The following is a 21,790-nucleotide window of genomic DNA, read 5'->3' as shown; positions in this document are numbered from 1 at the left end:
TGGTTCTTCTCTCTAAGGTCACTGAAAACGCTCTGAATAGGACAGACGATGCTGAGGCCGAGTTTTCTGACAAACCTATGTTTCTATATCAGCGGTGCTCAACCTTTTCCATGTCAAGGACCCCCAGAATTATCAGAAGCAAAGATTTGAGTTAAAAACCGTTCACTCTGAAACAATATATCCAAAGATTTGCGCCACATTTTCACGTGTTTTCAAAAATAGCAGATCTACAAGCTCGTAGCGCGGCACTCTGTACCGTATCTTGTAGATCTGCTATTTTTCAATATAAAATAGGTTAACACTGGTGGTCAACATGCTGGCGTGAGCTTGAAGATCTGCTATTTTTCAGAAACCTCCATATTCTCCATATTCTATTTCTAACCTTTTTTTGTGATTTTCATAAATTAACGCCTTATCACACTACACAGCGTCACACTAAAGCATTAAAATTGGCAGATCTACACGCTTGAAACATTTTGAGCTTGTCAACCTGCTACTTTTGTTATTATTATTCAGGGTTTTTTGAGGTTTCCACCCGACCTCTGCAGAGCAAGACTGTCGGTGGCTGTCGGTTGAAGAAATACATGCGGGAACATGAGATGGAGAGATAGAGAAAGATAGAGAGGGAGACAGAGAGAAGAATAATAGATAAATAGGGGACACTGATTGCTTCTAATTGGCTGTTCACATCCAAGGCCATCCTAATCACCGATCGACACAGAGTGCGCGTGCGTGTGTGTGTGTGTGTGTGTGTGTGTGTGTGTGTGTGTGTGTGTGTGCGTGTGTGTGACTGTGTGACTGTGTGTGACTGTGTGTGAGTGCATGTGCATGTGTGCGCGCGTGCGTGTGTGTGCGTGCGTGGACAATGCTAATTCATCTCCAGCCTTTGGGCTATAATTAGCAGGCAGATTAGATTTCAGAGGCTCCACTGTACTCTCTCACTGTGCCTCCAAATGAGAGAGAGAGAGAGAGAGAGAATAATCAACTTTTTCAATTTTTTAGCCTGTCAGACGTGTCCTTTTCTTTATAGACGTGAATTCTCCCTCTCTCTGACTGTGGTGATTGATACACATACTGTACTGTACTGTTCTATTTGGTTCCATTTGTACACATAGATAGTACTAGATACATTACATTTTTTACAATTACTATTACAATATTTTACAGCAGTGGTTCCCCGACTTTTTCATGTCAAGGACCCCCAAATTCAAATTTACACTAGTTTGCATGCGGACCCCCATTTGAAGAGATGTGCCAGGGACCCCCATAAGAGAAGATTTTTTTTTTACGGCTCTAGCAGTGATTCTCTCTCAACCCGTTTAATTTCAAGGGCCCATGAGTTAGGCTACCGAGTCCGACCCCCATTTAATTGCATTTATATCTCTGGGACCCCCAATTTATATTGTAATACATGATTGATAGTGAGGCACCAAATCAATCAGTAATTCTGAGAGTGTACAAACGGAAGCAAACAGATTATGTGGGCTAATGATTATATCCAAAATGGGGTTCCTTGGAATTAAAAAGTAAAAGTGGAAGAACAGCAGGCCATACAATCTGTGTTCACATTTGTGGCTTTGATCACCTCGCCTCGCAGAGAGAGGCCAAAGCTTATTAGACACCATTGATTTAAAAAGGGAGAGATGGCTTGACTCCATTATAGGTCTAACGAGGGAGTCTTGCGGCTCAAGCTCAGCTGTGCGAATCAATCAGTGTTTTTGAGCTGGTCCGATCCCTTCCCTGGCTGGGTGCTGACTCTCTGCAGCTGTGGGGAGCTCCACGATTAGCCTGTTAGCTGACTTGTTTATACGCTCACGGGCTGGCATGAAACTCATTAGACAGAGAGAGAGAGAGAGAGAGAGAGAGAGAGAGAGAGAGAGCTAGGGACCGTGGTGACTCAATGTCGAAGTCTCTCAGTTGCTCATCTTCTCTTATATGCATCTACTTATCTTATCTGCAGTGTTTTTTGTGTTTGTTTTTTGATAAGTGGTCGGCGAACTATAGGCTCAGCAGGACCTCCCCAGGCTGCCTGTTAGCTGAGCGGACAATACATTGACCACCTAACTTGCAACTGAACGTACCCGATTCAAAACCTGTGTCCCGGGACCACATACTGTCTCTCTTCGTGAGAGAAATAAGCAAACAGGTCTATGAAAACGAGCCTAAAGTAAGTGATAATTATAGGCCGCATGAGCACTTTAAACCTATATTTATATATGACGTGTCGTATACTGTACTGTACGCATCGCCTATTTGAAAATAGCCGGTCTACAAGATCACAACGTGCCGCATCCCAATGCGTTGGGAGCTTGTAGAGATGCCATTTTAGAAAACATCTTGAACGTGTGGAATATTTTGAAGATGATGGGGGTGAGGGACAAAGACAAATACAAATGTTAAGACCTTATATGGTTCCTTAGAGGTTCCCTATTGGTTCTTCAGCTTAGCTTAAGGCACCTCTAATGCTTCTAAAGAACTAATCTATTTGAATGAGGTGCTAGCACCTTTGAAGATAATATACTGAAGCACCAAAGACGGTTCCCTGTACTTTAAAGATACCAGTGGTGGAAAAAGTACTCTTCTATTTTAGTAGAAACTATCAATACTGCAATGTAGAAATGCTCTGTTACAAGTAAAAGTCCGGAATTCAAAATGCACTTCAGTAAAATATAAGAGTATTTTGTATCAAAATGTATACTCATTATGCAGAATGTCCTATTTTCATACGTTTTCAATCCTTGGAAAACAGCAGATCTACAAGCGATGCGACACATTGTGAGCTTGTAGATCTGCCATTTTCAAATGGCTGAAATGTATACAGTAGGGAGTGATTAATGTATGTTTTGTAATAATAATCTGAATCTACAAAGTAACTATAGTGACTAACGTTTTCAAATAAATGTAGTGGATTAAAAGTAAAATATTTGCCTGAGATTTAGTGAAGTAGAAGTGAAAGTGTTGGAAATTGGAAAATAGTACTCCAGTAAAGTAATAGTAACTGAACATTGTACTTGAGTACAGTACTTGAGTAAATGCACTTAGTTACTTTACACCATTGAACATGTAACCAAGGCGCTAGCAGCACCTTTGAAGATACGGTTCCCCTACAAGTGAAATGACCCAACTAACCACTTTCACTGCTATACAGTAGAATTTTGCTTTATTTTTTGTTCAGGGAGAGTGCAGTCTGATCCAAATTATACAATAACGACAAGAAAAGTAAAGTAGTAAGAAGAAGTAAAATATAATGATAGTAATCCTGGTGCCAAACGACAGAGAATCATGGGTCTGTCATGGGAATGGACCGGCCCTGCGCTTGTTTAGTAAGGTTTTGCGACAGCGCTGAGGTGGAGTAGTAGAAGAACATTAAGAGTTATTTATTCCTTGGCAGAGCCATGCACAGAAGACTGATAATTAGCTTAACTATGGTGTTGATTTTTGACAGCAACATTTAGATTTTTTCAGTTTTGGTCAGATTTTAGATATCTGAAATGTTTTAGTTTTAGGTCACATTCATACCAGAGAGCTTTGCTGCGATTAAAACAAATCCCGCTGCGCATTTTCAGAAAGTGCACTTCGTTTGGCAGGTGTGAAGGCCCATTCGAATCGTAATGCGTATCAAAGAACCGCATTATACTCAGAGGAAAAACGGGGGTTTCACTTCGCTTCCAATCGCACTTGATTACGATTCGGTGCAGGTGTGAATGCAATCCGCAGTAAATAAAATGAAATGAAGCAAACAATGTGGCGGGTGAGGAGCAGCGCCCCGAGATGCAGCCGAGGGTCTTCTACCCCCCCAGCCAGTGTAAAAAACCCGGTAAGCTGATCGAATGATCGAATGGACTCGGAGGTAACACAACTCTCTAATAGAAGGCTCTGAGCTCTGGGACTGTTCTTTCCACAAACGTAGCGGCTCTGACTGGACAGTTTCCCCTCGGTGATCAATGTTCAATGAAATGGCGTGCTGTGAGCTTATAGATCGGCTGTTTTGCAACTTGTGGAAGAGGTTACGGAAATGACCCCCCTCCCTCCAGTCTTGTTTTCAGAACTACTGCGCAATCAGTACTTAAGTAAAAGTATCAATAGCCTACTGCATTTTATAGACATACAGGAGTCAGGACTACTATCTGTTACAAGTAGAAGTCCAGTCAGAATACAAATTTAGGCTACGACAACATAATATTTGAAAACATATGAACTTTTGGTACTATAAAATCTATACAAATGTGTGTAATAGCGTCACAATGTGTCACATCGTGACGCATTGTGATATCTTGTAATAATAATCCAAATAAATCTACGTTTTCAAATAACAGTACCAGTAGTAAAAGTACAATATTTTGATCTGAGATGTCGTGGAGTAGAAGTAAAAGTACAGAAAATTGGAAATGATCCAGTAAAGTAAAAAATAAATACCTCAAAGGTGTACTTGAGTAAATTCACTCCCACCACTGGGCTTCACACATCAAAAGAAGGACAGTAAAAGTTTACAATGAGGCACTTTCTTTTTTAGGAGAATTCGGTGAAGCAGCACGACTGGGATTCCTAGAAGGATTGTTATCCACATGCTGTTCTAGTTGGCCTAGTTCCATTATAATGGGTGTCCTGACAAATACTGTCTTCTGATGAAGCTAAACAATATGTTCCATTCTTCAGCCTTTGTGTATGAGAGAAAGAGAGTCAGACAGACTGACAGCGAGAGAGAGAGAGAGCGTTTAATGGGTCTCTGACAGCAGAGATTCCCAGGGGACTACTGTCATCTCTTTCTGTCTGTCTGTCTGGTTCTCTCTCTCTCTCTCTCTCTCTCTCTCCCTCTGTCTCTCTCTCTCTCTCCCTCTCTCCCTCCCTCTCTCTCCCTCCCTCTCCCCCTCCCCTCTCCCTCTCCCTCTCCCACCCATCCTTGGGTCTGTTTTGACCCAGAAACTTCATGTGGGTCAACCACCAAAAAAGCGGCACCTTCTGCGACCTCCAGACAGACAGACAGACAGTGAAGCCGAGAAGAGGAAGAGCTGTATTTTCCTATATGTACAGTACGTGACTGAGACTTCTCTCTCCCTTACACTGACTGACTCCACCTGCCCGGTCCGCTATGTCTCCGTACGCCACTCTTCCTTCTCTCTGTCTCCCCTCATCTGTGATTCATCCATCCCTCATCTGTCGCATGTGGCACACACACACACACACACACACACACACACCCCCACACACACCCCCACACACACACCCACATCACATGAATAATCACAGATCTATTCCTGCTGTTTTATCCTCCATGCCGGGCCGCCTGAGACACAAACTGCCTCTGCTGCCATCTGCTGCCCATGAACGACACTGACTGATCTCAGTCGGATGATTTCACTGAGCCATTCTTCACTGTAGCTTTTCTGGTGCTTTCGCGTCGCTGCTCGGAACCGCGCCGCACACGCACGTACGTACCATTTATCGGTGGCGATGCTCGAGCACGCTGGTCATTGTGTCACCTCGATAACTGTCAACTGTTGCAAAATATGTGAGTGAGTGAGAAGTTGGCTGAAGCCTGAATTCAATCAATTTCGCCCTCAAATCCAGTTGAATCGTGGGTAATGCCAATGCCAAGACCAGACAAAATGTGTCCTTAGTTTTCTTGTGAACCAACAAGCCAGCTTAGAAGCATCAAAACCAATAATAACTCATGGGGGGGCTGTGCCTGTACAGAAGATGCAACGAGAAAGAACACCTTAACCTTGAACATCTTTCTACTGAGAAAGATTGCCAAGGGCTCCACGATCCTTTGGGTATTTCACACGCGTTTGTGAGCTTGTATAGATCTGCTGGTTTTGGCCAATCGATTTGTGCAGAGCGAACCAAAGATGCGCCCTTGCCTTTACAGGTCATCATATCACATCACTCCGTGCCAAGCTGTGAGCTCGTACATAGTATTTTCTTCTTTTGATATTTGAGAAATGCTGAAAGCGTATGAAAGACGTTGAATCATTTTGAACTTTCTCTTAACATAAGCCTTCTCCTCGGTGGGTTCCCTGGCACAAAACATTCTCTGATGTGGGGAGGAGGGGGGGGGGGGTGTCCGTTGGCCAATTATATATCATTTTGGGGGTCCTTGGCATGAAAGGACTTTTCAGATAGATTCAGAAGGCATCAAAAGGCTATGAAAATCAAAATGTTCTGATTTTCAACACGAAAATCAAATCAACACGAATATACAACGATGGACCATTGTTTTCCGTCCCCCGCCGCTCGCTATAGCTCAGACGTGGACGTGCAAGGCCATGGCAGGCGCCGCGCGCACGCTGTGACCTCACCGACTCGCCTGGGGGGGGGGCGGAGCCTCCAGCACGCCTCACCGGCCTCAAGGCCTTGGCTGTCGGCGAGGCCGTTTGAAAAATGCTTTTGTTGTTGATGGAATAAAAGGAATAAAAAAATAAACGTGTACATACACAGTTGACGACGGTTATAGAAACCTTGTCCAAAAGTGTTAATTGACTTAAGTAAAAGTAGCATTACTGCAATGTAGAAGTACTCTGTCACAACTAAAAAGTCCAGAATTTACTTCAGAACTACAGAAGTATTAGTATAACAATGTACTTAAAAGTACGAAAAGTACAAAGTATTCATGCATAAAGTTTTCAAATGTATGAAAAAAATCTTTTGAAAATAGCCGATCTACAAGCTCACAATGCGTCAGTAGTAAAAATACTGAAAATTGGGGGGGGTTGTCCTTGGCAAGAAAAACTTTGAGAACTATACTGATTTAGAAGGCCTTATTTTTGTCGAATGGGCCTCAGGTTAAAACAGGAACATTTCCCCCGTTTCTCTCGTTTCCAAAAAGATCTCGTCCGCGGCGCTATGACACGAGGACGTTTTAGAGTGGGGTATAAATAGAGTTCAGCCGTCTCCGGGGAGCGCTGCTCTCCTCCGTCAGTTAATGAGACCATCCCACCGACGTCTGGGCTCAGGATTTAACAGGCGGAGGAGGAGAGATGACCCCAAATCAGCGCTCTGAGGCGAGCCGCCCCTCACACTTTAATTGATGGTTTCATGCACTCGATAAATTCCCGTTGTCTGTGTGTGGGCATATGTGCGCGCCCGCGTGCCCGTGTGTGGGGGTATTTAATTGGTCTAACTGCAGGGCTTTCTAAGCAGACCTCGGTGTCTGAGGCGGTCTCCCATCAACGTACGATGGACGGAGGCTTAACAAGGATAGATACTCTCTGCTCTGACACGGCCTCAGACTCATTGCCGGAAGGATGAGAGACATTGACAGAAAAGAAAGAGACAAGAAGAAAGTTGCTGTAGGCTATATGGTGGTGGATGAATAGGGGGGGAGGGTGTTCCTGGCTGGCATACACAGACGGGTCATGACACTCCCCTAAGCCACAGGGAAACAAGAACAGTCAGGAAAACACCTGACCCACTAAATGGAAGAGAGAGGGGAAAGTTGGACAGATGGAGAGGAGAGGAGAGGAGAGGAGAGGAGAGGAGAGGAGAGGATCCTATTCAACACACCTGTCTGCATATCAAGTACATTAGAGCGGTAGCTACAGTGGTGAGTGGTGCAGTGTGACCACCCAGTGCGTTCTCAAAGGGGCTGCCGTCACCCTGCATAACGTCTGCATCTACCTGCCTGTCTGTCTGCTCCAATCAGGATTAGCATGCGGCTAGCCCCTACTAGCGGATTCTGGAGCAAAGCCTGATGGGTAACGGATCGCAAGGTGACTCCATGGGCCTGCCGGGGCGCAATGATAAGAGAGAGGAGGGCACAGACACACACACACACACACAATCAAAGGTTGTCAGTGTTGATACACGCTGCAATTCACAAAGACCACAAAAAACAATCTTCAGGGGAGACACGTGCGCGCACACACACACACACATTTATTCAGTGCCTACTGCCTGCAGTAGGGATAAGTGGAGTAAACATGTCATGGACTGCAGTACTTAAATCAGGTAGCTGCAGGGAGCCTCACGTTGAGCCTGAATCACATTGGAATAAAAGGCAGAGTCAAGGTCAACCGTGTCCAATGAAAACACCCACCCCACCCGAACCGTTTCCACAAGCTACAGAGACGGGAAGTTAACCCTGAACTTGAACCATTTAGGCCTGACAGTCTTTGCAGTGGTGCTCAATATTTCATATCAAGGACCCCAAAAATTATACGTAATTGGCCTTCGACCCCCATCTGAAAATATGTTGTTCCAGGTGACCTCCCCAGAAGCCAAGATTTGAGTGCCGATTAGAACGTTTGCTCTGAAAAAATATATATTCCAAATTTGTGCCACATTTTCACAATAAAAAAAAAATAGCAGACCTATACAAGCTCGTAGCGCGCCACTCGGTGGCCTTGCTATGAGCTTGTAGATCTGCTATTTTTCAAAAGCTAAGCTTATAACATGATGCTTAGTTAAAACACCAAAAGGGGTTCCCGCCCAGAATAGGTTAACACTAGTTTTGTATCGAGTTGTGCTTGAAATGTATACTGTAATTCTCCAATCGTTAATACATTCATCAATCAATCAAGCACCGTATTGGGAAACTGGGATGTGCATATCGTTCTCCTTCTTTACCATCACAATATTAACATCATTTGAAGGTCATTTCAGATGGGCAGCGACTAACGTGCCTAGTAATTCATTTTCAATGAGACCTGCGTTATTTGTTGTATACGTGCGGAGAAGTCGAGGGGCGACAACGCAAGCGTTTGTTGTCACGTGACGCATGCATTTTTTTGTTTTATTATTATTATTATTTTATTCTTTATTTACCCAGGGAAGCAGCTGAGCACAGGTGCTCATTTTCAGCAACGCCCTGCACATATAAACATATAGACAGACACACACACACACACACACACACGCACACACACACACACAGACACACACACATTAAAACCTGGGCACTGACCAGTACATACAACTACAGTCTGATACTGTTGGCCACTAAGCAGCTCCAGGGGGAGCAGTTGGGGGTTCAGTGCCTTGCTCAAGGGCACTTCAGCGGTGTTGGGTGAGTGATTACAATCACTTCCCCACCCAGATCTTTCCTGCCAGTCCGGGGAATCGAACCGGCAACATTTCGGCAACAAGGGCGCTCCTCTAACCCTTAGGCCACCGCTGCCCCATAACATGCATGCTCGTTTCGTGCACACGTGACTAACTAGGCCTGGATTGAGATAAGCTTTTTTTGTTTACGCTTTGCGCCTGTGCTTGATCCAGGCGACAACGTCTGTGTTATTCGACCCGTCTGAAACAAAAAATTATTACTTTTACCGGCCATAACTTTAAAATGGGAGTAATATGTTCTATGTACAGTACGTGGATACCGGAGAACTCGCCGCAGCGAAAAGTCTTCGTCAATGGCTTCATTGTTATGCCAACATGCTGTCTTCATCAGTGTAATATGTCAAACCCACAGATGTCATAGTTAATTTCCAAAGTGATCAAATTATTTTGTGCAATTAAATGGTCAGCTAGATTAGTTTAGTATGCGAATACCAATGATAGTAGGATAGTAGACCAATTCAGGATATTGTTTACTATTTAATTACATTGTTTCGGTACTTTGGTGTGTAAACTGTAGCATTCCTACTTCATCTAGTGTAAACTCTAAACAACTATCCTCTCTCTCTCAATTGAATGCAATTTTAATGACGTTGGAAGTAAAACTAAAATGCACTAAACCGCAACAAATCGGAAAACTGGCGAGTTCTCCGGATACCCAGTACGTGGTGTCATTAAAAATGAGATGAGAAGACAATGGAGTTCAAATGAAGGAAATTGTTTGACGTTTCCAAATATTTAACAGCTGCTATAAGAGCTTATCGTCGCTGTCGGATGGAAATCTCATATGCCCGAAACTGTTATTTTTCAACAATTCAAATTCAAGAGTAGCAGATCAACAAGCTTGAAACACAGATTTGGAGCTTAATTGTAAATGTGCTATAATTTATAATATGCTTTTGTGTCACTAGTATATGATCAAGTACAGTATAGCACGTTCATTTACGGAAATAAACACAACAAGTTTAAATATGGACAAGAGGTTTCTGCCCCACAGAAACGATACTCAGACCGTAAAACGGGATACATATGAGTCACTAGTATTCTGGATAGCGTACTGGTGCATGCATGTAAACATAGCCTGGTGACTGACTAGCCACATTTAGCTTCACGACAGAGAGAATCCTCCAGACGCGTCATGAGACCGCAACCTGGGTGGCACAATACGCACGTGTCACTGACTCTTGACGATGGCCTCAAACAGATAGCATTCTAGAGAGAGAGAGAAAGAGAGAGAGAGAGTGAGAGAGAGAGAGAGAGAGAGAGAGAGAGAGAGAGAGCAGAGGGCAAAGCGTGGCACCCTCCAAAACTAGGCCATTTGAAACCGCACGGCTAACGACCACCAGCCAGCTGACCGCTATTTCAGTCCCCAGATGAACGAACAGCTGCTCACACACACACACACACACACACACACAGTCACACAGTCACACACACAGTCACACACACACACACACACACACACAGTCACACACACACACACACACACGTTGACCTGCAAGGTGGCCAGGGTGGAAGCCGTTGTTTACACAGAGCCTGGACAGGAAATACACTCGCACTGAAGCTGAGAGGATCGAAGGGACTACTTAAAGTATGAAGAAAAATGTTTTACGTTTTCGTCGAGTGGAGAAGAGATCCAGTGGAACTAAAAGACAAGTCATTTCAAGTTTGGTTGCGCTCTTAAAAATAGATCTACAAGCTCACAACACGTCGCACTGTGACGCATTGTGAGCTCGACTAAAACTAAATCAAAATGTGCTGTTAAAATCAACACTGAGTCTGAGATAGTCAGTGATGGGAGAAGGAAGTGAAAAATAGTGCTCAACTGGTTAATGAATATATAGTAATAAAAACACATTAAATATTAATGTTCTAAATCTGCAATGTAACTAGAAACTAAAGCAAGCAAATAAATGTAGTGAAAAATGAACACACTCGAGTTAAGTAAAAGTACCTCAAAAGTTTACTTAAGTGCAGTACTTTACACCACTACACAGGGAGAGTGCATGGGGTTGACCTGTCCATAAAACTGAAAGTGAAAGAAGACACGTTTTGAAGTCGTAGATCTGCTATGTTTTTCCCCTTTCAAGCCTGACATTTGTGGACATATTGGCAGCAACAATATTCAAGCTTCAACACTTGAGGATTTGGGTCCGCAATCCGGCATGCCACAGCATAGCTAATCTATCCGACAGTTGATCAATCAGTCCGACCTTCGCATCATGTGAACCTACACCTCGCTCACCATCAGTCTGTCTGTACTGCCTGTCTGTCTGTCATGTCTGTCTGTCTTGTTCCTCTCTGCTTACCAGACTGACAAGAGTATATCAGGTCATTTGGTATTTACAGACTCTATATCTGGATACAGCATTCTCCTGTGACTCCTGCCCCGGAAGCCAGCAGAGTAGGCACGCTGGTATTCACTCACTCACTCACTCACTGGCACACACTCACTCACACACACACGCACCAACACACAGCACACCGCCGCGCACAACCACAAAACCACACACACACACACACACACACACACACACCGCGCCACATGTTGCAACACGCTAAACAAAAAAGCAGTGCCTTCTGGCCCACACCGTGAGACAACTCAAATGCTAAATGAAAAATGGGCAGGCCAAATGCCCCAATTTATATTCCATCCCATCGCTAGGTGAAAATAACATATTATTTTACAACTGAAAGCAATGTGTCACATTTTTACTTTTTCCGTTAAAAATCTATTATAAAAGCTACATCATTTATTATAAAATAATGCATTAGACCTGACCGGCCATAGCACAGGTCCAGTTTGCCCCAACCAGAGCTAATGGTAGATTATACAGGAGCAAAGTATAGCTGGAAGGTCCCAGAGAAATGCTTTGGGTAGAATGGCTGATCGGATGGCACATTTCCCACGTTCCCCCTGAATTATATTATGGTGATTTTTGTATTACTTTGCTTTGGGGTGGCTGCCTGAAGCCGGGAAAAGCGTTCTCCGAGAAGTGAACTCCAAAAGGCATGCATTGTCTGCGGCAGTGAATTACTGCTATGTCCTGGGAGTTATTTATTTTAACCTCTTCTGTGTCCATTTTTATTTTAGCTCTATATCTTTGCTGCCGGGAAGAACATGTAATCTTAAGGGACCATAATATGACGATTTAGCATCTCAGCTTAACTAAAAAGCACAGTATAACATGTAATTGGAAATAAAAAAGTAAGAGTCAACAACCAAATAGGGGATGCACTGTACTGTTTTACTATTTATCAGGCACGGTATGTGGTAATGAATATGAACTTGAACATGGGTTCAGGGTTTTTTGTGCCTCTGTAGCTTGCTTTTCCCGTTTTATTTATATTTATTTTTCATTCCCTCCCTTCTTACTGATGTATACTTTGTGTCCATTTTTAATTATCTTTTTTTTTTTTTTTATTCATCTTGTTTTAGTCTTTGTTCTGTATTCTTTTTGTCCTAATGTTGTATTTTGTGTTGATTCTGTAGTCGACATGACAGCATCACTGGAAGTCTGTGGTGCCGTCCACATGAAAAAAGAAAAGTATTAAAAAAGAAAGAAAGCTTGTAATCTTCATGTTTCAACTCTATCTAAAATGTCTTAAAAATGATAATAAAAAAGGGAACGGTTTTGGACATACAAGGCACCCGACAACGACGATGTACAGTATAGGAACTATAGAAAAGTGTTAGGATTTTGCAGCCTCATGGTTTAAATGGATTAACCTACGCTCTCAGTCTCTCACACAGGTACATCTGTAGGTTTAATACCACAGATTCTACCGTGTCAGTGTCAGTGCCATTATGTTCTGTCAGATACAAAGAGAGAGAGAGAGAGAGAGATGATGAGGAATTTGGTACTGGTTGAGTTGATCACATTCTGTCAAGGTCTGAGCGATTTTACAGTCAAATTTCAACACTCCACATGAGTACATAAACACATTTACCTGTAGTATGCTACTCCGTCACGTCTAAAACACTGAGCCCATAGACGGATTTACCTTGCTGAGGGCCCCCGGGCTGGAACGAATTTGAGGGCCCCTCTCTAAAAAAATTGGGCTATTTTGTTTTCATTTTGGGGTACCCAGGCCCCTAAAAAGAGAGGCAGGCACACATTTCACTTGAATTGGATTTCAATACTTACTTTCAATACAATTTTATAATATATAATATATCTTTTTTGGGATGCAGCCCACCCTAGCCCAACGGTAAGTCCGGCTCTGACTGAGCCCGCACACGCGCACACGCACACGCTCACGCGCAAACACACACACACACACACACACACACACACACCTGAAGAAGCGCCGTAAACAGGAGTATAGCAGTCGCTGCATTCTGTCTGTGTCCAAATTTTTATTTTTTACCTCTACTTAGCATAGAGACTAGAGACTGTCTCTTAAATACAAGAACAATGAATCACACTGCATTTCACCTCTGCAGCTACCATGCTGCCCACCTAGGAAACACAGTGCACAGGCGTATTTCACTCTGACATGATCGCCGCAAGGGAGTTAGGGGGAGTGCCCCCTATAGCAGCCTAGTGTATTTCAGAAATATAATGATGATGTCCTATAACAGTGGCGAGGAAAAGTACTCACATGTTATACTTAGTAAAAGTATCAATACTGAAATATAGAAATACCCTGTTACAAGTAAAAGTACGGATGAGTAAAAGTACAAAAGTAGGCGACATAAAAATGTACTTAAAAGTAACAAAAGTAAAGGTGCTCATTATGCAGAGTTTACATAAGGCTGAAGTGGTTAATGTATGTTTTGTGACAACTCACACACGTGCACTTGTGACTTACTACTTACTACTTGTGGTACTTTAAGTACATTTTGATACCAATATGTATCGGACTTATACCATTACATTGCAGCATTGATATTTTTAAGTTACCGGTAAGAGAAAGTACTTCCCACCACAGTGGCTCCCATGGCAGCTGAGGTGATCAGTTCCTGAGACTGTGTTCACTTTTCACTCAGTGGTTGACAACTAGCCAGCTGCTTAGGAATTATGTTTATTATTATGACTCATGGAAGATGATCACACAACGTGTGTGTGTGTGTGTGTGTGTGTGTGTGTGTGTGTGTGTGTGTGTGTGTGTGTGCGCCAAAATTCAACATCTATTCTCGAACATCCATTTGCCACAGAACACCCTTACAGAACTGAATAACAAGGCAGTGCGCTTGGTGAGGGGCTGGTTCTGTCTCAATACTCACTCCACCCGTGCCATACTGTTTCAGCCCATCAGAGATGGTGGTCTGGGTGTACCGAATATTGAGTGGGTTTACACCGCCACCAGAACCAGTCACCTTATAAATATGCTCAACAGCGACGACCCCACGGTCAGGGAAATGGCTCGTGAGTCACTCATTCAACATATGCAGCGACGTAAAGTACCACCCGCGCTGGAGAATGAGACGCAGTTCCTTGGATTCAAGACTAAGGCGAATGGTAAATTGGACATTAAAGCCGCTGGATTCGGTGTGCGGTCCGACTGGATGGATCTTAATGATCTATGCCAGCGATCAGGATTACAGTTAAAGTGGGTGGCGCCTGAACAACAGCATCATCATAGATCCGCGTGTCCGTGCATGTGCGACCTACGAGCAAGACGGTGCGCACCATGAACTGTCAATCAAATCCGCGACCGCAAGAGCCACCATTCTAGGAATGAAGCGATCAGAAAGTGCACAACACTGGACCAGTCTGAGGCTGCAGGGAAAACTGGCTCTTCTTCCCTTTGCAAACCACTCATTATCACACTCTATACTGTCAAATAACACCATAGGTGAGGACATTCTCATTTTCACTATTAAAGCCCGTTTACAGGTGTTGCCGACCAAGTTCAACTTGGCAACCTGGTACCCATCAGCACACGACCCACACTGCATCCTACATCCAGTACCACATGACAAAGAAACAGTCGCACACATCTTAAATGGTTGCAGCCACTATAAAGGACTGTACATTGCCAGACATGACCGTCTGGTGGACCTGGTCTCAGACAAGATCAGAGGAGTACAGGACAGGACAACAAGAATGTATAAACACAGCACTGTAAAAATAGACTGGTTTGATCACAATGACACGCATGTCAATTCACTACAAAATATTCCAAATACCCCAGATATTGTGTTCATCAATGAAATTAGAAAAACTGTCACTATATATTTGAAATAGGCTGCCCATTTGATTTGTATATGGACACTTGTTTTACATCCAAACTTATGAAATATCAGCTTCTGGTGGAACGTATTATGGCCTTGGGATATAACTGTCAACTTATTGTCCTTGTATTTGGAAGTCTGGGCCATGTCCATAAACTTGTGCTCAGGGGTTTGCAATTGGGTGGATTGCTAAAAACAAATGCAAAAAAGCTGGCTAAATACTGTTCTGTCTCAGCTACTATGGGCAGTCTGTCTGTCTGGAGAAGGCGTTGTTTCATTTATCCCTAGGTGGCTTAAAAAACCCAAAACAAACATCCTGTCTAGTAGTATCAAGTATATAGTATGTCAACAATGTGCTATATATATATATATATATATATATATATATATATATATATATATATATATATATTTAATATATATACTTTCTCTTCTTTTCCCTCTGTGTGTTAAGCGCATGTGCAGCAGCTTGGTTGGACCATGTAATGTATAACCTTATTCTGACCAGTGTTTGGGTCTATTCTGTATACGCCTCTTGTGCAGATCCAAATAAAAGAATTCAAATGTGTGTGTGTGCGCGCACATTATTCATTTTAAGAACATAACAGCATGAGTTATGGATGGTCATATACTCAGAACAGTGGTTGTGATTTGGAAAACAGAGCTATATGGATGACAGATGAACTCCTGACAGATGAACTCCTAACACACAGCATAACACATAACACACACACACACACACACACACACACACACACACATTTCCTACCGGATCGACACTTGATGATCTCTCCAAACTCGTCTTCCACCGCCTCGTCGCAGTAGTCCTCCGGGCGCACAGCCTGATCCGCCATATCGGCAACACCGATGGGTACGCAGGGGGTCCTAAAAACAAACACAATCAAGTTGCTCCGGATGGAAGGAACGGCCAAATAAAACGATTTAAATCCTCGGTCGGGCAGAAGAAGAAGGATTATAAAGTTCAAAAACAGGCGATAGTCAGTCAAGCAGCAAGAGGAGGGGTGTTTATGAAGAAAAGTTCGGTGGTAAAGACGGAGTGACGGGCGGTCAGCACGGCTCGACGGGTTCCAGCGGGGGGTCTGTCAGTCAGACGGACGGGAGCAGGTGTTCCTCCGGGCGGCCCGGGGGGCTGCATGGCTGCTGGGGGCATTCTCACCTTAAAAATAGTCTGCGAGGTGGCGGATAGCCATGCCGAGCCTCCCCTGTCCCCGCTTGGAGGGGCGACGCCATGCGTAAAACGCGATACCCCCCCCCCCCCCTCCCCTCCAGACAAAGTAACTAAGTAAGCGACATAACATTTACTCAAGTACTGTAGGCCTAAGTACTTTTTCTATTTTTCTTCTTTTTCACTTTACTGGAGTTTCTGTTCATGGAGTTAAGCTGTGGAACAGCTTGTCTGAGCCCATAAAGCAAAGCAACAACCTAAAACAATTTAAAAAGAGGCTCAAACAGGAATTATTGCATAGATATAACTTGGAATGAGTGGGGAGCTGAGCTATGGTTATGCCATGTAGTGTTGGACTAAAGTATAACATTGTAGCTTTGTCTGTTTTTGTCTTTTTGTTTTGTTTTTCTCGTTGTTTTGTTTTTCTCATTGTCTGTTTTTTTTTTTTTTTTTTTTTTACTACTCTTCTTTAAATGGCATCTGTTTGTTTTGTTTATATGTTGATTGTTATGCATATCTTCAACAGTATTATGGAATACGTTGAGATAAGGATAGGCACAAATAAGCTTTAAGCTTCTGCCTATGCCTTTTCGATCACCTAAAAAAAGAAAAAGTAAACTGTTTTGTGTAATGTCTCCCTCTGAAAGATCGAAATAAACTATTCATTCATTCATTCCTCCAGTTCAGTAGCGTACTTTTACTAGCCTATATATGCCTACTCACAGTCCACTACACATCACAGCCTCGGGGGCAGCCCCACCCGGCTCCGCCGCCTGGAGCCCCTCCACTGAAAGTTGTACTTCTTCCTCATTTTTGGATGTTAAAATGGCGATATCCTCTTCTTCTTCAGGGCCAGGCTCGTCTTCTTCCTGCTCAGACTCTGAGGGAGGAAGAGTTTTGCTTTTGGCCGCTAACATTTTCCACAACAACTTCCCTCGCCCCTGGTTGACGTTAGCAGTAGCATTAGCATCAGTGCTACTGCTAGTCCCAGCAGCAGCAGCACCTGTCTCGTCGGACTCATCGCTGTCTGCGTCTTCATGTGGTGGTGGTTTAAGAAAGAAGTTTTAAATAAATGGAACCTTTTTCAGTAATTTAGTCTTCGCATCCTTAATCTTTTTTGCTTTCCTCTTGGAAGAACCGCTCGCCGGCATATTGTCTTAATTTGTCTATGTCTCAAATCTCACAAAACCCTCAAACAAACGTAAACCAAATTGAAAAACGCCCGCATCAATGCAGTCACAAATCTGATTGGACAAAACACAGCCGGATGCCGGATGCAGGGGTTACATGAGGTAGTGTAAACGGTAGCAGGCAGGTATATCAAAATAAAATGTGGTTAAAGTTAACCGTCCACAATTTATTTATAATATAAATTATCACCACATCACCTTAGTATGTCAAGCTTAACAGCTTGATTTTGAGCTTCTACTGAATTAATGATAACAAATCATTTTAATTTCATTTCACTAAGGCCCAAGGCCAATAAGGGTAACAAAATAAAAATACAAAATATGTAATTTTCTCAACAATGACAACATTTATTTAAAGTAATAAGTGATAGCCTAGTATAAAGTTTTTGGTGCTGCACAAAAAAATCACAATATTTAATTATTCATAATATATTTGAGCATTTTGAGGCAACAACATATTAATATTTGCAAATCTGCCTGAAACAAGTAATCAACATAATAATCCATTCTATTTCTAGTCCTTAGCTTCAGGAAGGAGCTAGCTTGAACTGTGCTATTATTGTTAGGTTAGGTGGCGCTATTCAGAAATATATATACCTATAACTCCTGGTCAGGGACGGGGTCTGAGTGACTCCCATTAACTTACAGCCTTCAAGGCCCCCGGCGGTCTGTGGCCCCTCCTCAATGGGACCTCCTAAGTGGGCCCCTTGAGGACCACTGCTTCACAGTACGGTGGAGCAGTGGTCCGCAAAGGGCCCACTTTGACGCCCAGCCTTTAGGGCCCCAGCCCCCAGGAGCCTGCGCTGCGTTTGAGGCTCAGACCGAGGGAGAATACAGAGCAGAGGAGGGGCCCACACACATTTGAAATTGGTCCTCAAAGGGCCCACTTTAAGGGGTCCCCAGTAGGGGACCTCCAGCCTGGGGGTTGGTAGAGGCCGGGCTCCAGGGGCCCTTGTCAGGGCCTCAAACCCAGTACTGCGCGACGCGGTCCAGTTTCCCACGAAGGGCCCCTGAGAGCCAAGGGCCCCTGGGCCGCGGCCCCAATGGCTAATTTGTCCCCTCTTTTGGGCAGTGAGCCCGACATATTGCGCGGCGAATTGTTTTTATTAATTTAATTATTAATTTTGCCGCCCCCTCCCCCCCCCCAAGCAATGAATGGCAATGAGTTATTTAGCATAAATGTAAGCAATTTATTTATTTATCCTGCACTGCCCGCTTGGAGGGGAGACGCCATGCGTAAAACCCGATACACCCTTAACCCAGCCATGAGCCATGAATCAATATACTCATTTCCGTGCCGCCGTCACACTTTAGGAATAACGTCCGCCCTCCATGTTGCTATCCGGTGGCCGTGAGAGAGGATCCTTCGGCCCATGAAGGACCGTCCGGCACACACACACACGCACACGCACACGCACACACACACACACACACACACACACACAGGCTGTGAGTCACAGCAGGGGAGCGGGCATTACTGGCATCAGTGGCATGGCATGGCCGTTACACAGCTGCTATAATTAGGTGTGTTGCTTTCATGCATGGTTCTTTTCGTCTGTACATAGTCTATATATAGTACCATAACTGGTCTAACATGATTAGAACATGTTTCAGTTCAAGGACCCCATGTTTTATGCAATAGGTCAGGGGTGTCCAAAGTCCAAACGTATTTAGAAAATATGAAAACACCTAAGGGCCAATATCCTGACATCAAAATAAGAAATGTTTTGTATCATCATACATACGTGCTCAGCCAATCAAATCATCAAACAGTTGTACACAAACACACAAAACTGGCCAGTCAAATCAGCCCCCTCAAAAATAATGAAGGGCCAAAACCTTTCTAAGCTATAACACAATTGGTTAAAAAAGCACAACATTATGACGGGCAGCTTTAACACACTGAAAACATTTATCTAACATTTTATTTAATACAAATAAAACATGTTGCATTGTTATTGGAAAGACTGAATATTTACAGTATGTAGTTTGTGAGCACCGTGCTTATTCAAACAGGGAGACCCAACACTTATTTGCTATACACTTTTTACCGTTGACAAGTTGTCAGAAAAACTGAGTGGGCCCTACATTCCTTTCCAGACTTTTTACAGATTTTTGCGTCTTTTAAGTTCACATCCAGTAGCTAGAGTTTTTAAAACAACTTGCTATGAAGATGAAAGCGTTGTTTTTCAGACTACAAATAAGCTCCACATTGAGTACTGCTAAATCCTCCTTCAGGATTTTTTTCATTCAAAAAGATTGTTGCATTCCCCCAAAAACCTGCAAGAATAAACGGCACACAGTTTATGAATGGGTACATATGTGTAGTACAACTAATACCTCACAATCATTAAGCTAAACAGCCAGTGGTGACAGTACAAGTACATTTACTTGAGTACTGCGACCTCATGACTTTCACTCCGCTATACTTTTCAAATAGAAATATTGTACTTTTGACTCCATTACATTTTTAGGAAGGCACTCATGGCACCCAAATTAACCATTTAAGCCCCATTTCACATAGGCCAGTATAGTGAAAATATAGTGGAAACGAGTCACGATGCATTGCGTTTATGCTTTTTTGGAGTGGTTAATGTACAAGATTTTACAGCATTAAAAGAACATGCACGTTTGGATACAAGTATTTACTTGAATATTGTGCTTGTGACTCGCAGAGTGACGTCAGAGCATGATGTCATCACTGACATCAGCAGGGCTGGCCGTAAATATATTATGCAGTCACCGTCTTCCAGCACCAACATCTGGCACACATTATTTCCCAGAGAGTGTGTTTCCCATGCAGTGTCTTCCTGCTCTCCTGTTCTTAGTTCCTACTTCCTGCTGGATTCTTCCACCTACCCTTGCGTTAACACAAACTTATACCATACATGACTATCAGTAGATAATAAACAATTTAGCTCTCTCATGACTGTCGTGATTGGTTTCGAGGGCAGTGCCAATAAAATGGGCATAGGCATTATGAAGGATGGGGTGGTACTCTCTAACCCTAGACGCACCTACGTCACGCCGCCCGGCCAAGGCTTCCTGCCCAGTGACACGGCCAGGCATCACCGTGGCGTCATATTGACCATCCTGAAGGAGGCGCTAGAGGAAGCCCAACTGAGGCCTTCGGATATCGACTGCGTGGCGTTCACCAAAGGACCCGGTATGGGCGCTCCGTTGGTCACGGTGGCCCTGGTGGCGCGCACAGTGGCCCAGCTGTGGGGGAAGCCCCTCGTCGCTGTCAACCACTGCGTCGGGCACATCGAGATGGGCCGCCAAATCACCCGGGCCGACAACCCCATCGTGCTCTACGTCAGCGGCGGGAACACGCAGGTCATCGTGTACTCCGATCGGCGGTACCGAATATTTGGAGAGACCGTCGACATTGCGGTCGGAAACTGTTTGGACAGGTTCGCCAGAGTGATCAAGATCTCCAACGACCCCAGTCCCGGGTACAACGTAGAGCAGATGGCCAAGAAGGGGACCCGATATGTGGAGCTGCCGTACGCGGTCAAGGGGATGGACGTGTCGTTCTCGGGGATTTTATCGTACGTCGAGGAGGCCGCCCACAAGATGCTGAGCGCCGGGCAGTGCACGGCGGAGGACCTGTGCTTCTCCCTGCAGGAGACAGTCTTCGCCATGCTGGTGGAGATCACGGAGAGAGCCATGGCCCACTGCGGCTCCCGGGAGGTCCTCATCGTTGGGGGAGTCGGCTGCAATGGAAGGTTGCAGGAGATGATGTCGGACATGTGCGCCTGCAGGAACGCCAGGATGTTTGCCACCGACGAAAGGTTTTGCATCGACAACGGCGCGATGATCGCACAGGCCGGCTGGGAGATGTTCAGATCGGGACACGTGACGAAGTTGGAGGACTCGTGGATTACCCAGAGGCACAGAACGGACGAAGTGGAGGTGACCTGGAGAGACTGAGACGACAAATGGAGAGGTTTTATAGACTGTACGACTACTGGCTTCAGAAAATTATCAAATCAAACTTTATATGTGAAAGAAGCACTTTTAAAACAACCAGGGATTGGTTGACCTCAGTATTGTATACGTAAATGAAAATCACACTTGTGTGAAGTGGGCAGCGCCCTTTATCATGACAATCATGTATGATGAAGTTATTGAAGTCATCAATGAAGTACAATTTAGGCATTTAGCAGACGCTCT

The 21,790-nt window shown here is 44.0% G+C and overlaps 2 protein-coding genes across 2 annotated transcripts in view; one reads left to right on the top strand and one right to left on the bottom strand.

Moving 5' to 3' along the window:
- LOC308311384 (dystrophin-like) overlaps positions 1 to 17,277 on the bottom strand; it is a 368,975-nt gene extending 351,698 nt beyond the window's left edge. Inside the window, 2 exon segments of the mRNA XM_080758068.1 lie at positions 16,008 to 16,123; positions 17,148 to 17,277. Of these exon segments, the coding sequence (XP_080614194.1) occupies positions 16,008 to 16,123; positions 17,148 to 17,161 (130 nt within the window). The 5' untranslated portion in view covers positions 17,162 to 17,277.
- A 3,262-nt stretch (positions 17,278 to 20,539) lies between these two features.
- On the top strand, positions 20,540 to 21,547 carry LOC308311484 (tRNA N6-adenosine threonylcarbamoyltransferase-like; the record flags this gene model as incomplete). The annotated part of the gene is made up of 1 exon (XM_080758173.1): positions 20,540 to 21,547. The coding sequence occupies one exon, from the start codon at positions 20,540 to 20,542 to the stop codon at positions 21,545 to 21,547; it is 1,008 nt and encodes a 335-aa protein (XP_080614299.1).
- Positions 21,548 to 21,790: the final 243 nt, after the last annotated feature.

This window comes from Protomyctophum bolini (genome assembly GCF_963924005.1).
Source record: "Protomyctophum bolini genome assembly, chromosome: 24".
Classification (NCBI taxonomy): domain Eukaryota; kingdom Metazoa; phylum Chordata; class Actinopteri; order Myctophiformes; family Myctophidae; genus Protomyctophum; species Protomyctophum bolini.
This window is presented reverse-complemented; position numbering and strand designations above follow the sequence as displayed.